Genomic DNA, 15674 nt, shown 5'->3' on the forward strand with positions numbered 1-15674 from the left:
TGTAGCATCAAGGCATAATCAAATGTGTTAGCCAAAAAACAGTTAAACTTTATCAAATAACAAATGCAATAAATGCTAAAACAAAAATAGATTGGACGTTAAATGCGACAAAGGGGAAACAAATAAATTCACGCTAGCCTGCTAAAATATTAGTTTTTTGTTTCTACAAGTAAAATAAAAATCCAAATGAAACAAGAGAGTTGACGCCTCCCGATGTTTGATCCAATGAAATAACCAAAACAATACCTCGTGACAAGACTAATGTACAACTGACCAATCAGCGCTCAATCTCTTTTATGTAGGCGGGGTTGGTTTTATATTAGTCATTTCATCCAATCGGTGACGGGCTTTGAACAGACTGCCCAGTGGAAATGCAGTAGAGGCGGGTCCTACTTATTTTCGTTAGCCAATCGGTATGTCGCTCAGAATGACGCAACCTCCCATCAGCTGTTTTTGTTTTGCAGTGTAATGTTGGAAGTTTATAACATGATAATAACAATATTATCGACTTACGCAAGTAAAACAGCTCATTAAGGAGAGGTTAACTTTTGTTTAGTCTTGTTCGGTTAGCTCGCCCGCAAGCTGATGGTGTGTGTTGACTGATCCTGCCTGCCCGGACATTCCTCCTCCCTGAAGAGTGCGAGCGTGGCGTTTGGAGGAGTCAGGGGAGGGGGGTTAGAGGAGGAGAAGCGGGCTCCGGCAGGGATCGACCTGAGTCAGAGGCCTCCACCCTTGGTCAAGGAGAGGACGGCGATCTAGGCGGCTCGGATGGAGTCCGAGGACGTGTCGGAGGCACCCGGAGTGCAGCGAGGCAGCTTCATCTGCGCCTCGTTTAACCAGGACACCACGTAAGCGACCTCCGGGCCGGGGCCGGGCCCGGCGACTCTCACTCTTATATAAAAACACCAAATCTGCTTTTGTTTTCGACTCGTACAGAAACTCTGAGCTTTAGAGCATTAAACCACAACCATCTGACTGGAGAAGTAAAACTTAAAAATGATCTAGAACAAAATTAGGCCATCGGGTTAATCTCTAGGGCCTGTTGCATATCAGCAGGCAAAATAACTGCATTTGTTGTAGTAAATCACAGCAAAATACAAAGTATGGAAGAAGTCATTTCTGATTTACTCATACCGTTTACAGTACTGTGCATAAGTTTTAGTCAGATGTGAAAAAATGCAGAAAACAAAGAATGATTTCAAAAACATAAATTATTGTTTATTTATTATTATTATTATTTTCAATTTACAAAATGCTAAGCGAGTGATCCCTAATACATCTAGTCAAACTGTCTTCAGCATAAAGAAGAACCAGAAGTTCTGGAAGTGATGGTCGGGCCCCCACAGAGCCCTGACCTCAGCATCATGGAGCATCTGGGATCACATAAAGAGACAGAAGGATGTGAGGAAGCCTACATCTACAGTAGATCTGTGGTTGTGTCTCCAAGATGTCTGTAACAACCCAGCTCGGTTCCTTCAACACTTGTGTTCATGTGTACCTAGAAACACTGATTCTGCTTTGAAGGCAGAGGGTGCTCACACCAAATATTGATTTCATTTGTAACTTTTGTTTATTCACAGCTTTTTTTTTATTGATGAAATTAAATGATTAACACTTCCATTTTTGAATGGAGCATTTTTCACACCTACTTAAAACTTTTGCACAGTACTGTAAGAGTCGCTTTAAGGTAAAATGCTTGTCAAAATATTTTCTCCTGCGTAGGGATCATTTCAGGGTTCCCAATGCACTACCAGGCAGATCCAGAGCATGTACCTCCTTTAGCTGCATGGCAGAAAAGTTCCAATCACTCATTTCTCATCTCTCTGCAGACTTTTTCAAGGAAATGAAAATATTTTTTGTGTGAACAAGAAGTAAAACATAAAACAAATCATTTCCTCTTTTATACAAAAGCTGGAATTCTGTAGAAACTACATGGTAAATGTCGATAAAAGGAACTATATGTAAAGTATGTTTACTGCATAACTTAGGGTATTTTTTAGTACACTAGCTGAATCTGAGCTGTAAATGTAATCACAAAAAGCATCTTTTTAACCTTTAACCTGTGATAATAAGAGTATGGCTGTGTGTGTGTTTTTATTGTAGATCTCTCTCTGTGGGCACTAAGACTGGCTACCGGCTCTTTTCTGTCACATCTGTGGACAAACTGGACCGTATCCATGAAGGAGGTATGACAGATGCTGCTCTTAAGGGTTTTCACTAACAATATATATAAGTAGACTCACCCTCTGTGTGTAGACTGAGTATCACCAAATAAACTATCTGTTTTGTAATTTTCAGCAGCACTTTTGAAGTCATTCTGAGAATAATGCGAAGTTTGTATTTTTCTTTTGGCTTAAAGAAGTGTGTCGGTTCAAAAACAATTGTGGAAAGGTCACACTCATTTTTACACCAGTCAACCAACGTACAGACAAGAGGAATTAAATCAGAATTATAAAATCTGAGTGTCATCAAAGGTCTAGAAATCCTAGAAGGAATAGATTTCATGTACCGCTTATGTTGCAAGCACCCTGAGAGGTTCTGCAAAACCTTCATAACTCAGCCTCTGAAAAATAGGCTGCGTTAAAGCCATGCTTGGTTTGGTTTAAGAGGGATTTTGCCTACAAACAGGCAAAAACATTATCACCCACTGCTTTATTCTATTTTATTGTCTCTGTCAGTGGAGTGTCCAGATGTTTATATAGTGGAGCGGTTGTTCTCCAGCAGTCTGGTAGTGGTGGTCAGTCTCTCCATGCCCAGACGAATGAACGTCTACCACTTTAAGAAGGGAACAGAGATTTGTAACTACAGCTACTCCAACAACATCCTCTCTGTCAAGCTCAACAGGCAGGTGAGAACTGGACACTGACCCGTCCCTACATGTAAGCCTCTCTTGTTTCACGTGTTGTGCTGATTTCCTCATCTGTTTCGGTCTCCTCTTGCGCCGGCGTCAGCGGCTTGTGGTGTGCCTGGAGGAGTCGATCTACATCCACAACATCAGGGACATGAAGCTGCTCAAGACCCTGCTGAACACGCCCGTCAACCTGTCGGGTATGGTACAGCCGCTGCTGGGAAAAGGGAACATTTTACTGTGTGAAACAGATGTTGACTAAACAGGTTGCTGCAAGTCAGGGTCACAGATGTTTGTAAATGCAAAACACGTTCTTTTGATCCAAGAGTCCGTTTGAGTTTCTTAAATTAGAAATTGTGTAAATTTGTATAAACACCCCAAAAGTCTTCAATGGAGGAACATTTACGACATACAGAGTCAAGCTCTTTGAAAATGGCCACCACAGCAAACTAGAATAGAAAACAATAGAATAGACTTTATTGATCCCACAGTGGGGAAATTCCCTGTTAAGGCAGCACAAACGTTTAAAGATTAGGAAAAACGAATACAGGAAGATACACAAGGCTATTACCGTAACCTTCAGTAATCAAAAAAAATTATAAAAATAGAAGAGAGCTAGAGAGTGTGGACAAATGGAAGCCATGGTTGACAGTGTCAAAGGCAGCCGAGAAGTCAAGCAGGATAAGCACTGAGGATTTGGCAGTCGCTCTAGCTTCTTTTAAGGATTCAGTCACTGCTAACAGAGTAGTTTCAGTGGAGTGGCCCTTTTTGAACCCAGATCGGTAAGGGTCAAGCAGACAGTTTTGTGAGAGGTATTCTGTGATCTGCTTGAAAGCCACCCTTTCAATGATTTTGGACAGAAAAAGGAGGAGAGAGATAGGTCTGTAGTTCTCCACATGATTTGGAGTCTGTGTGTGTGTGTGTGTGTGTGTGTGTGTGTGTGTGTGTGTGTGTGTGTGTGTGTGTGTGTGTGTGTGTGTGTGTGTGTGTGTGTGTGTGTGTGTGTGTGTGTGTGCTTGCATATGTTTGTTAATGTTTTTAACCTGTTATGGGAATCTGGGGTCATTTTGTAAAGCACTTTGAATCACACTTTGTTTGAAAAGTTCAGTTCAGTTCAGTTCACTTTATTTCAAACATATACATTCACCAACATTTCATAAAAATCATTCCACGCAATTGTTTGAAAAGGAGTAGGGAGAAGTGTATACTTATTTAGCCCTACCCCCTCAGGTTTACATCCTCATCATCAAAATGTAAACAACAAAACAGTTACAATGCCTTCAAAAAAAAAAACCAAAAAAAAAAAAAAAAAAAGCAATAATAATAAATAAATTAAATTCTCATGTTCAACTAGAACTATATTTAGATTTTCTAATTTGTAGAAGAGATTAAACATCAGTTTGCATGCCGTCCTGGGTTAATTGCATTTTCTTCAGTCTTATACTTATTTAACATTTCTTTTTTGAGTTTTATTTTAAACTGGTTTACATTACTACTATCCTTTATTTCTTCTGTTAACTCATTCCAGAATTTAACGCCCGCTATTGAAATAGACATCCTTTTCAATGTTGTTCTTACTCTTTGTACTTTTAAATTCCACTTCCCTCTAAAATTATACCTCCCTTCTCTTTCTAAGAACCATTTACTTATTTGAATTGGGAGCATCCCTTTCCTTACCTTATATATTATTTGCACAGTTTTAAACTTGACCAGGTCCTGGAATTTTAAAGCTTGCGTCTTAATAAAGAGTGCGTTTGTGTGAGCCCTATACCCCTCCTGATTTATTAGTCTAATAGCCCTTTTCTGCATTATGATTATAGTCTGAATATTACTTTTATATGTGTTTCCCCAAACTTCTACACAATAACTCATGTATGGTAATGTGAAAGCACAATATAACATATATAATGTTTTCCTATCCAGAAAATGTTTCACTTTCCCCAAGACAGCAATGCCCCGTGCTAACTTTCCCCTCACATAAGTGATGTGTGATTTCCAACAGGCCTTATGATCAATGATCACACCAAGAATTTTTATGGTATTAACCCTTTCTAGATATACATTATCAACACAAATTTCAATGTTAATATCTTTCTTATGGTTTCAGAATAACATAAATTTTGTTTTATTTAAATTTAAGGACAATTTGTTTCTATCAAACCACGTCTTTAATATCTTTAACTCCTGTGTGATCACCTCCACAACCTGTTGAAATTCCCCACTTGAACAAAGTATATTGGTATCATCTGCAAAAATTACAAACTTTAGGATCTTCGATACTTTACAAATATCATTTATATACATTATAAACAATTTTGGTCCCAATACTGATCCTTGAGGTACTCCACATTCAATATCCATCAATGTAGATTTAAACTCATTTATTTGTACATATTGCTGTCGATTCATCACATAGATTTTTATCCAATCCAATACCACACCCCTAAACCCATATTTCTCCAGTTTGATTATTAAAATTTTGTGGTCAACAGTATCAAATGCTTTTTTTAGATCTAGAAAAACTCCAAGTGCATACTTCTTGTTATCCATACATTCAGTTATTTCTTCCATTAAATCCATCAATGCCAAAACTGTTGATCTGTTATTTCTAAACCCATACTGGCAATTTGCCAACAGATCATGCTTTTCCACAAAGCGGTTTGGAAATAAATTTGACTGATTGATTTTTAGCAGCGGTTTAACCTGAGCATGCTTGAGAGAGGTGGGAAATGTACCGGATGTCAGTGAAGCTTTGATCACATGTGTGACTGCTGCGGCTACTGTAGGAGCAATAGCTTGGAGCAGCTTAGTCGCAATGGGGTCGAGTGGGCATGTAGTAGGGCGGCTGCATGTGAGAAGCTTGGACACACAGTTCTCAGTGAGAGGGGAAAAAGAGGAAAATGAAGTAGTAGGGGCTGAGATGGTTGGGCTAGAAGGAGTTTGTGGTAGCGAATTTTCAGGAGTGGCCAGTTGAGTAAACTGTTTGCTTATAGCTTCCACTTTGTCAGTGAAGAATGAGGCAAAGGTGTCAGCTGATAGATTGTTGGTAGGAGGTGGAGACGGAGGGTAGAGCAGAGTTTTGAATGTTGAAAATAGTTTCTGAGAGTCAGTAGAGCTGAGAATTTTGTCAGTGTAGAAAGCTTTCTTTGCATCAGTGATGGATGGATGTTTACTGGTGAGTGAGCTGGACTATTTCTCAGGAATTCATTCACCATTTCCTCTATCTTACTGGTGGTTACGCTCACACTAGTCCACAAATTCCATGATGACTGACCTGTACTCCAGGTCATTCCCCCCAGACACACAGCCAACAATGGCCGAGTCATCACTCTGGAGGTGACAGCTGCTGGTGTTGTAGGTGAAGTCCGAGGTGTAGAAGGCGAAGAGAAAGCGTGAGAGCACCGTACCCTGCGGAGCTCCAGTACTGCACAGAACCACCTCAGACATGCCTTTACACAGCCTCACGTACGTGATGGTCCATGCAGTCAGGTGTCCACTCTAAGAAACAGGTGATAAGTGCACAGCTTTAATGAAAAAGTCTTTAGTAGGTTTTACAGTTAAAAATAAATTGCAATGTCTATACCAACAGTGTAGAAAAAATGTCTTCTTCTAACATGGAAGCAAGACAATTTACCCGTAGTGGTGATCTAGGTGCTGATTTGAATGGAAATGCACTTACTGGTCCATCTACTTTCCCTCAGCTATGATCATGAGGTCTGGTCAAGATTTCGATCCCCATGTAGAGCCGGAGTGTTGCTATGGAGAAAGAAGTCAGGACCTCCTGGACCTTTTATCTCTGTGACCTGGCCTTGGATAAGCTGAGGAGGATAAATGAATGATTGTCACTGTAGCGTGATGAATTGTCCATTTCTGACCAAAAGGCCCTGCTCTATTTGCTCTGCCCAAGCAAAACCATAAGTTTCTAACACAAGCCCAATCTGCAAGATATGGGCCAAGGCCACCCATGCTTTGTGCGCTTATCTAAATTGTTGCTTCCTCGGACAGCACAAGAAAGAAGAAAGAAGACCAAGAACTTTATTAAATAATAATAATTAAATAACGTCTGTTAGTCCAAATAATCATGTGAAGCCTAATGTTCAATCAATCTGTGAAATGAGAATATTAATTACTTGATATTATAATCCTATGATAATAAGTAATATAACTTTAAATATTTACACTAGACTGATGATCACACGTAATGCTAAGTCACATGACACATTTCCTTTTTCTGATCCAATCAGAACCTTCCAGATCTGATGCGAGGCGTGGTTTTGTTGGTGCTTGTATAATCCCCTTTTGTTGGCAAATTCTGATTCGACAGTAAATCAAAACATCCAAATTATAAAACTATGCCCCACGTCATCTTAACTTCAGTTCAAAGCGTTCTAGAGAAGTTATCGGAGTGGCCAATCCGTAACTTTCCCCTTAAAGCCGAAAGAACCTAACGACAAGCTGGATTAAATCTGTTGCATGTTCCACCTGCTGCAACGGTTCCTTCAGAATAAAAGCTGAACCTCACGACCCCTTCAGGGTCTCGCTGATGCCAATAAAACTGTCGTGACCTGGGAGTATCTCAAGACTGTGAGGGTTGGCAACCGCTGCATATCTACAGGCGTCGGTTCCAAGAGGGTCTAAAGTTGGACCCCCGACATTCCGGATCTAAACGGGGACTTCCGTTGGGGTACGCAGACCGACAGAGGCGTCTCAATGTGTGTTATAATCAGGGGTGCACATAATATTTTTGGGTTGGCACTCAGGGGAGATCCTATGGTTGCTGCTTGGTCCTCACATTTTTTAATGCACTTAATTCTTAACTCAACTCACAATAGGAACAAAACAGAGTAACGCATTGACAATGCAACATATTTTAATTTTGTCTGAAAACAACAAGCACAACAGGTACATATTGCCAGCTTAACTTAAACCTTCTAATTTTCAAATAACATGACTGAATTGTCTGAATGTAAAACACAATGTATAAACAGCTGCTTTTGTGATAACAAAAATCAAATAAAATAAATTTTAAAGCACTTAACAAAATGACTCTTTCAGAGCACTGGCGTTTTTTAAATGGCATGAATGCCGTTTTTATTTCTACAGACTCTCATCACCCTCATCATGGTCCTGACTGCGTTCAGCTTCATTATTGACTTCCCGAACAACTTTCTGATGTTCTCTGCTGTTAGTATGTTTATCAAACGCTGGACGATTGAAGTTTTTAGTGCTTATGTAAAAGGCGCTGTTTTTGTGGGATTTTCACGGCTCTGCACCAAATCTCTGTGCGTTCATCATTGGTTTGAAGCCAGCTGACCTCCTGCAGCCACTTCTCCGCGAATACTCTTTTCTTTTGCGGTTCCGACTCAGTCTGACGTTGTTTTGGAGGCGGAGGGACACCAAAATAATTACTTAATGGAGCTTGCTTCTTGGACATCTTTAAAATGCTCCAGAAATGTCTTCCTTCCTCCACAAAGTCTTAGGTGCGCAAATGCGTGTTGCAGCTTTTTTTCAGGTGCGCATTGTTTATTTTGACAGCGCATGCACACCTGCGGACGACTTATGTGCACACCTGGTTATAATCTCCAAACCAAAGCTTAGAGCGAAACACCCTTTCACTCCCACTCAGAACTAATAGTCTCTCTGGATTTGGTAGTTCTGAACATTTTTCACACACAAACCATCCTCACTCTTACTCCACTATGTGTACATCATACACATAGTGTTTAAAGTTAGTCTTGTTTAAATTGTTTAGAAATAAATCTTCTTAAACTTCTCTCTCTCTCTCTCTCTCTCTCTCTCTCTCTCTCTCTCTCTCTCTCTCTCTCTCTCTCTCTCTCTCTCTCTCTCTCTCTCTCTCTCTCTCTCTCTCTCTCTCTCTCTCTCTCTCTCTCTCTCTCTCTCTCTCTCTCTCTCTCTCTCTCTCTCTCTCTCTCTCTCTCTCTCTCTCTCTCTCTCTCTCTCTCTCTCTCTCTCTCTCTCTCTCTCTCTCTCTCTCTCTCTCTCTCTCTCGTCTCTGGGTTAATACGAAGTGTTATCTAATCCCTGCAATAAAAAGTTCCGATCTTCTGCTTAAATTAATACTCAAAGATCCATCAAATTGATTTCATGTTTCCTGTGGAATCTCACATTTTCATTACTTAAGATGTAACCAACGACTCGTTACATCACTTAGACATAACAAGAACTAAACCATCACATCTTAGACAGGAAAACTTATGTTGAATTTGATCCAGTTGATGTAAAATACATTACAAATGGTTCTTTGTGATTGTGTTTAGGTCTGTGTGCACTGTCTGTCAACCATGGAAACTCCTACCTTGCCTATCCCGGCAGCGCCACCATCGGAGAGATCACGGTCTACGACGCCAACAACCTGGTGAGACACTCGTCAGGGGAAAACTCATGGCTGCTGGCATGAGAATACAGAGCTTAAAGTGTTGCTGCACCTGCAAAACACAGTGTTTTCCTGGTTTAGAGCACGGTGACTCTAATCCAGGCTCACGACAGTCCTCTCGCAGCCCTGGCCTTCAACGTCTCTGGCTCCAAACTCGCCAGCGCATCTGAGAAGGTGAAAGAACTTTAATGCTTCATTCTGTTTGTGTGATTTACCAGTAAGTGTGAACTTCTTCACCTGTTCAGGGTACCGTTATCAGAGTTTTCAGCATTCCTGAGGGTCAGAGGTTGTTTGAATTCCGGCGAGGAATGAAGAGGTTAGAGTTTATTCTTCTTTTGCGGTTGAGTTAGGGTTACTGCGGAGTATTATGCTTCCTTTACATCTTCTTTTTGCCAGCATTGAGGTTTTGTGTGCTTGTGTTTCAGATATGTCAGCATCAGCTCCTTGTCCTTCAGTGCAGACGCTCAGTTCCTGTGTGCCTCCAGCAACACTGAGACTGTCCATATCTTTAAACTGGAGCAGCACAGCCCCGGGTACACTCACGTCGTTTAGTTCCTGTTTACGTATGAGTTGCTGTTTTGGTCATGAATTGCAAAATGAAAAACGTGGCTTCCGAATGTTAAACAGCACCACAATAGCATCACTTTCATCTCCCACCGCTGCTCATTACTATTCTGTAGTCGTCTCCTACCTAATGACATCCTCATGCAGCCTTAGCCTTTTCAATAAAAACCACCTGACCTACTGGAACAAATAGGGACTCAAATAGACTTAAGCTAAAATATCCCAGGATAATCAAAACATTGAATCACATTATTCCGTTCTAGAAGCAAAACGAATGATTGTTAAAGATAAAAATAACATTATAATAGCCTGAAGGTGGTTTCTTTTCCCTTTTTGTTATTTCTGTAGTTTGGTTATATTAATGATTATGCAGTTTTAGTTGTTCTAATTCTAAAATTTCAGTTTTAAATAATAATGGACTTCATTTACTTTGTTCTTTTTCTAATATTTAACCTACTGAACTCCTTTTAACAAAGGATTCACGTTTATTTAGTTTTGACTGGTTAAAGTTGATCTCCTACCCTGGACGTCCATTTCCCAACTCTGCTGCATTTTCTCTGAGCTCTTCCATCAACGCCTGCTCTGGCTTTACCTCTCACAGCCCGACTATGTTCTTCCCTCTCTAAGAAGTGTATCGTTATCTTTGATCGTAACTGCACCGTTATCCTCTTTTGTGGGTCACTACGGCAAAAAGCGTCTACCAAATACATAAAAATCAACTTTATAATTTTGCGCCCCCTTTTCATTGATCCAACACATTTTATTTCACAGATGCACCATTTTTCTGCCTCACCAGTGATCTGTCCATCCATAGCAAATGGCCTTCAAGCCTAAATCAGATGTTATCACTTTTGAGAAGCTTGCTAATTTTCCCTAATAAAAAAGTGGTGGGTGGAAAAACACATTTAACCAAAAATCCATTTAACGATCCGTTGACAGGACATGCCGACATGGATTGGCCCAGTATTATTGCTGGAGAAGTATTTGTTGAAGGCAAACACATCCAGTTATTTGCTTATTGCAAAGCAGCCTCTTCGTCAATAGCTGCTAAAACATTTGAGGTCCCCCAGAAAGGCATCCATGAGTCAAGCTGAAGCTCAAAAGCTAAAACCGTTACTGAGACATGACATCACTTCCTGTTAGACTGCTTTTGTCTGACTGCGGTAAAGTACTTTGTGTTGTCAGTCAAAACTTTTTGACGCACCTCCATTACATTTGGTGTGATAGGAGACGCTGACCCCAGCTTGATCCTCTATAAATCTGGGTCTTACCTTGCCCCGAGCTGGTGATGTTACTGCTATTGATTTGATGAAATTATTAGTTTTAGCAAGACGTGTGTTGAAAAAGAGACATTTCTTTTCATTTGTGGCTCAGCAGAGCAGCTTAAGTAATTAAAACCTAATGAAACTGGCTTGAATAAAAAGGATGGAAATGTTTGACCATAGGGGCATGTTCCTGTAAAAGGTAGTCCCTGCGCTGTTTGGTAGCAGTGCACGTATCTGCTAAACGCAGCTGCTAAGGACCGGGTCGTCTCAGGAGATGACCATCTACAAGTACAGTGGTGTGAAAAACTATTGGCCCCCATCCTGATTTCTTATTCTTTTGCATGTTTGTCACACAAAATGTTTCTGATCATCAAACACATTTAACCGTTAGTCAAAGATAACACAAGTAAACACAAAATGCACTTTTGAAATGATGGTTTTTATTATTTAGGGAGAGAACAAAATCCAAACTTACTTTGCCCTGTGTGAAAAAGTAATTGTCCCCCTTGTTAAAAAATAACCCAACTGTGGTGTTTCACACCTGAGTTCAATTTCTGTAGCCACCCCCAAGCCTGATTACTGCCACACCTGTTTCAATCAAGAAGTCACTTAAACATGAGCTGCCTGACACAGAGAGGTGGACCAGAAGCACCTCAAAAGCTAGACATCATGCCAAGATCCAAAGAAATTCAAGAACAAATGAGAACAAAAGTAATTGAGGTCTATCAGTCTGGTAAAGGTCATAAAGCCATTTCCAAAGCTTTGAGACTCCAGCGAACCACAGTGAGAGCCATTATCCACAAATGGCAACAACATGGAACAATGGTGAACCTTCCCAGGAGTGGGCGGCTGACCAAAATTACCCCAAGAGCGCAGAGACAACTCATCCGAGAGGTCACAAAAGACCCCAGGACAACTTTTAAAGAACTGCAGGCCTCACTTGCCTCAATTAAGGTCAGTGTTCACGACTCCACCATAAGAAAGAGACTGGGCAAAAATGGCCTGCATGGCAGATTTCCTACACGCAAACCACTGAACATTAGGGCTCGTCTCGCTAAGAAACATCTCGATGATTGCCGAGACTTTTGGGAAAATACCTTGTGGACTGATGAGACAAAAGTTGAACTTTTTGGAAGGCAAATGTCCCGTTACATCTGGCGTAGAAGTAACTCAGCATTTCAGACAAGAACATCATACCAACAGTAAAATATGGTGGTGGTAGTGTGATGGTCTGGGGTCGTTTTGCTGCTTCAGGAACTGGAAGGCTTGCTGTGATAGATGGAACCATGAATTCTACTGTCTACCAAAACATCCTGAAGGAGAACGTCCGGCCATCTGTTCGTCAACTAAAGCTGAAGCCATCTTGGGTGCTGCAGCAGGACAATGACCCAAAACACACCAGCAAATCCAGCTCTGAATGGCTGAAGAACAACAAAATGAAGACGTTGGAGTGGCCTAGTCAAAGTCCTGACCTGAATCCTATTAAGATGCTATGGCATGACCTTAAAAAGGCGGTTCATGCTAGAAAACCCTCAAATAAAGCTGAATTACAACAATTCTGCAAAGATGAGTGGGCCAAAATTCCTCCAGAGCGCTGTGAAAGACTCGTAGCAAGTTATCACAAACGCTTGATTGCAGTTGTTGCTGCTAAGGGAGGCCCAACCAGTTATTAGGTTCAGGGGGCAATTACTTTTTCACACAGGGCAATGTAGGTTTGGATTTAGTTCTCTCCCTAAATAATAAAAACCATCATTTCAAAACTGCATTTTGTGTTTACTTGTGTTATCTTTGACTAACGGTTAAATGTGTTTGATGATCAGAAACATTTTGTGTGACAAACATGCAAAAGAATAAGAAATCAGGAAGGGGGCAAATAGCTTTTCACACCACTGTAGGTAAAGGCTTGAAGATCATGTCTGTAGTTATGATTACTTTGAATGTTTATTTCTCATCTTTAGCCATCTTCTTTCCCTTCAGTCAAGATAAAGAGTCTCCTACATGGTCCGCCTATGTGGGTAAAATGTTCACCGCTGCCAGCACGTACCTACCCACACATGTGTCCGACATGATGAACCAAGACAGAGCATTCGCCACCGTACGGCTCAACATGTTCGGCCTAAAGAACATCTGTGCCCTGGCGACGTGAGGGATACTTTGTTTTTAAATAAAGGTCCATCCGAGGAGATTTTCCCCTCATCGTACCCGTTTTATCTGTCAGGATCCAGAAACTTCCTCGCCTGCTGGTGGCCTCCTCAGAGGGCTTTCTTTACATTTATAATGTGGATCCACAGGACGGAGGTGAATGTGTCCTTGTGCAAAAACACAGGTGTGTGCAAGCAGACAAACTTACCAGCGACGCTTTAAAAACCTGAAACAAGTTTCAAAGTTTTAATAACCGGTAAAACAGGAAATACAGATTTTGTTACAGGTTAAGTTGTTTGTGGCGCTAGCTGAGCTGGTTTGTTTTGCTTCATTAAGCCTCTCTTTTCTGCTCCTGCAGGCTCTTTGAGTCTAACGAGGAGCAGGAAGAAGAGAAAAAAGGAGAAAACCAAGAGGATGTGCTTCCACAACCAGCTGGCCAATCATATGCTGCCACAGTGGCTCTTCCTTCCACCCCGCCCTCCTCCACCACGCTCATGGGTAATGTGGACTTTTATTACAGAAGCTGCTTGTGGAAGTCTTGGATTCCACATTGAAATCACTCCTTCCTTTCCCTTGCAGGCTACTCAGAAGACGTTGGAGTGCAGAAGGGCGAAGTCATCCCTGAGCACGAATTTGCAGAGGCTCCCATCTGTCTGGACGATGAGAATGAGTTTCCTCCTGTCGGCAACCAGAGTAACTGATCACGTCTCCCGCTGCTTTCCAAGAAACCTCCCTGTGTGAAACAGGAAGATCGGACAGAAATGTTCCTGATATTTGCCGACTCCCAGAAGTTTTCCTGCTGACTTTGGGTCGGATCTTACAGCGTTTACGTCCTGGTGTTTCAGTGTTCTGAGTGCCCTAACCCCCTTCACATCTAAAAATACCCTAAAACAGAGTGGAAGGCTCACTCTTTAAAAAAATAGCTACACCTACAGAACATTTCACAGCTTTCAAAGCTTGTCTCCAAAGTCCTTACTTCACCTTCTGCTAGCAGCACCCCAGACAGCATTGGATATTTGTAATAACAATTGTGCTCAGAGAACCCCAACCAGCTTTATTTTACCAAACATGTGGTGGTTCATGAAGATTTGTGAACTCCCGTGACTTTTCCACTTTAATTTGATGCTAGGCTAGTAGCACAAAGCCAACCGTGTTGTCACACTCTGCTTCAATAATACTAATAATTAAACAGATATTGGTACTTCTTGATTTTAATTTGAAATATCTTGTTTTCTTAAGACTAGATATCATCTTCATCAGATTTGTGTGTAGAGCACCTTCCAGCTAACCCCAGGCTGCCCCAAATGATAAATGATCCGCACTTGTATAGCGCCTCTCAGAGTAAGGACTCCAAAGCGCTTTACACTACAGTGTATCATTCATCCATTCACACACACATTCACACACTGATGGTGATGAGCTACGATGTAGCCACAGCTGCCCTGGGGAGCACTGACAGAGGTGAGGCTGCCGAGCACAGGCGCCACCGGTCCCTCTGACCACCACCAGCAGGCAAGGTGGGTTAAGTGTCTTGCCCAAGGACACAACAGCAGAATTCTCTGTCCGGAGCCGGAATCAAACCTGCAACCTTCCGATTACTGGACAACCCGCTCAACCTGTTGAGATACTGCTGCCCAAAGTGCTGAACACAACGGTCATAAAACATAACAGCCACAGTCTATCAGACACCAATGAGAGAGACATAAAACATTAAATACACAAAGTGTCTGATGTTAATTACTTAAAGAAAATGATCCTGTATTTTATATTTGTGGGCTGAAAAGTGCTTTTGTGCAAATTTCTCTACTTGGTTAATTTCTTAAGGAAATTTCAGGTATTTTATGAAATTTTTGTTAGATTAAAATCTGATATGAAAGTTCCAGAACAAACCCCCTTCTTTCTTTTGTCATCATTTTTTGGGATGGTGGAATGATACCTGATTAGGGTTGCGTTGTAATTGTTTCAAAGACATTTTCCCTTTTTGAATGATCTAACATTAGTCCCATCAGTGGCAGCGCCTCCTAACAAAGGTGGAGTTACCTCCACCAGAGGTCGAGTTATTTGGGTCATTCTACAGCTGATGCTGGCTCATTAGTAATCGGTGTAGCCCATGACTGATAAATAACACCAATTTGTAGATCTCAGATTAAAAAGAAGCCAACAGGCCGGTTTAAACTCTTTAGATGTGGGTTTATAAAACAATTGGAAGAAATGTACCATAAAACTATGAAGTAGGTTTCCACTTTGTGTTCCTAGTCTTCTAGCCAGTTTTTGTAAGCATCAAAAATTAAATAAGTTCTTAGAAATTTCTTTTGTTTATGCAAAAAAAATCCCAACAGACTATCTCAGCTCTTCAGACAACACGAGACAATCAGGCTTGTCATTTAATATTTAGGAAAATTATTTTCCTTTTAAACTATTCATGTGTCTTTTACACACACACACACACACACACACACAC

At 41.0% G+C, this 15674-nt stretch overlaps 1 protein-coding gene across 2 annotated transcripts; it reads left to right on the forward strand.

The window, feature by feature from the left end:
- Positions 1–416: 416 nt before the first annotated feature.
- LOC107388192 (WD repeat domain phosphoinositide-interacting protein 1) lies at positions 417–14428 on the forward strand. Of its 2 annotated transcripts, XM_015963609.3 has the most exons (12): positions 419–848; positions 2104–2186; positions 2679–2848; positions 2952–3048; positions 9127–9224; positions 9324–9416; positions 9488–9558; positions 9668–9775; positions 13049–13213; positions 13290–13397; positions 13572–13711; positions 13793–14428. In XM_015963609.3, exons 1-12 carry the CDS (start codon positions 769–771, stop codon positions 13912–13914), a joined length of 1335 nt encoding a protein of 444 aa, XP_015819095.1. In that variant the 5' UTR covers positions 419–768; the 3' UTR covers positions 13915–14428. The 2 variants fall into 2 exon arrangements, with proteins under 2 accessions (XP_054605031.1, XP_015819095.1); XM_054749056.2 differs by lacking the exons at positions 13049–13213; positions 13290–13397 and having other exon boundaries at positions 417–848.
- The last annotated feature ends 1246 nt before the right edge of the window (positions 14429–15674 follow it).

The sequence above is a fragment of the Nothobranchius furzeri genome, chromosome 16, assembly GCF_043380555.1.
Source record: "Nothobranchius furzeri strain GRZ-AD chromosome 16, NfurGRZ-RIMD1, whole genome shotgun sequence".
NCBI classification, from domain to species: Eukaryota; Metazoa; Chordata; class Actinopteri; order Cyprinodontiformes; family Nothobranchiidae; genus Nothobranchius; species Nothobranchius furzeri.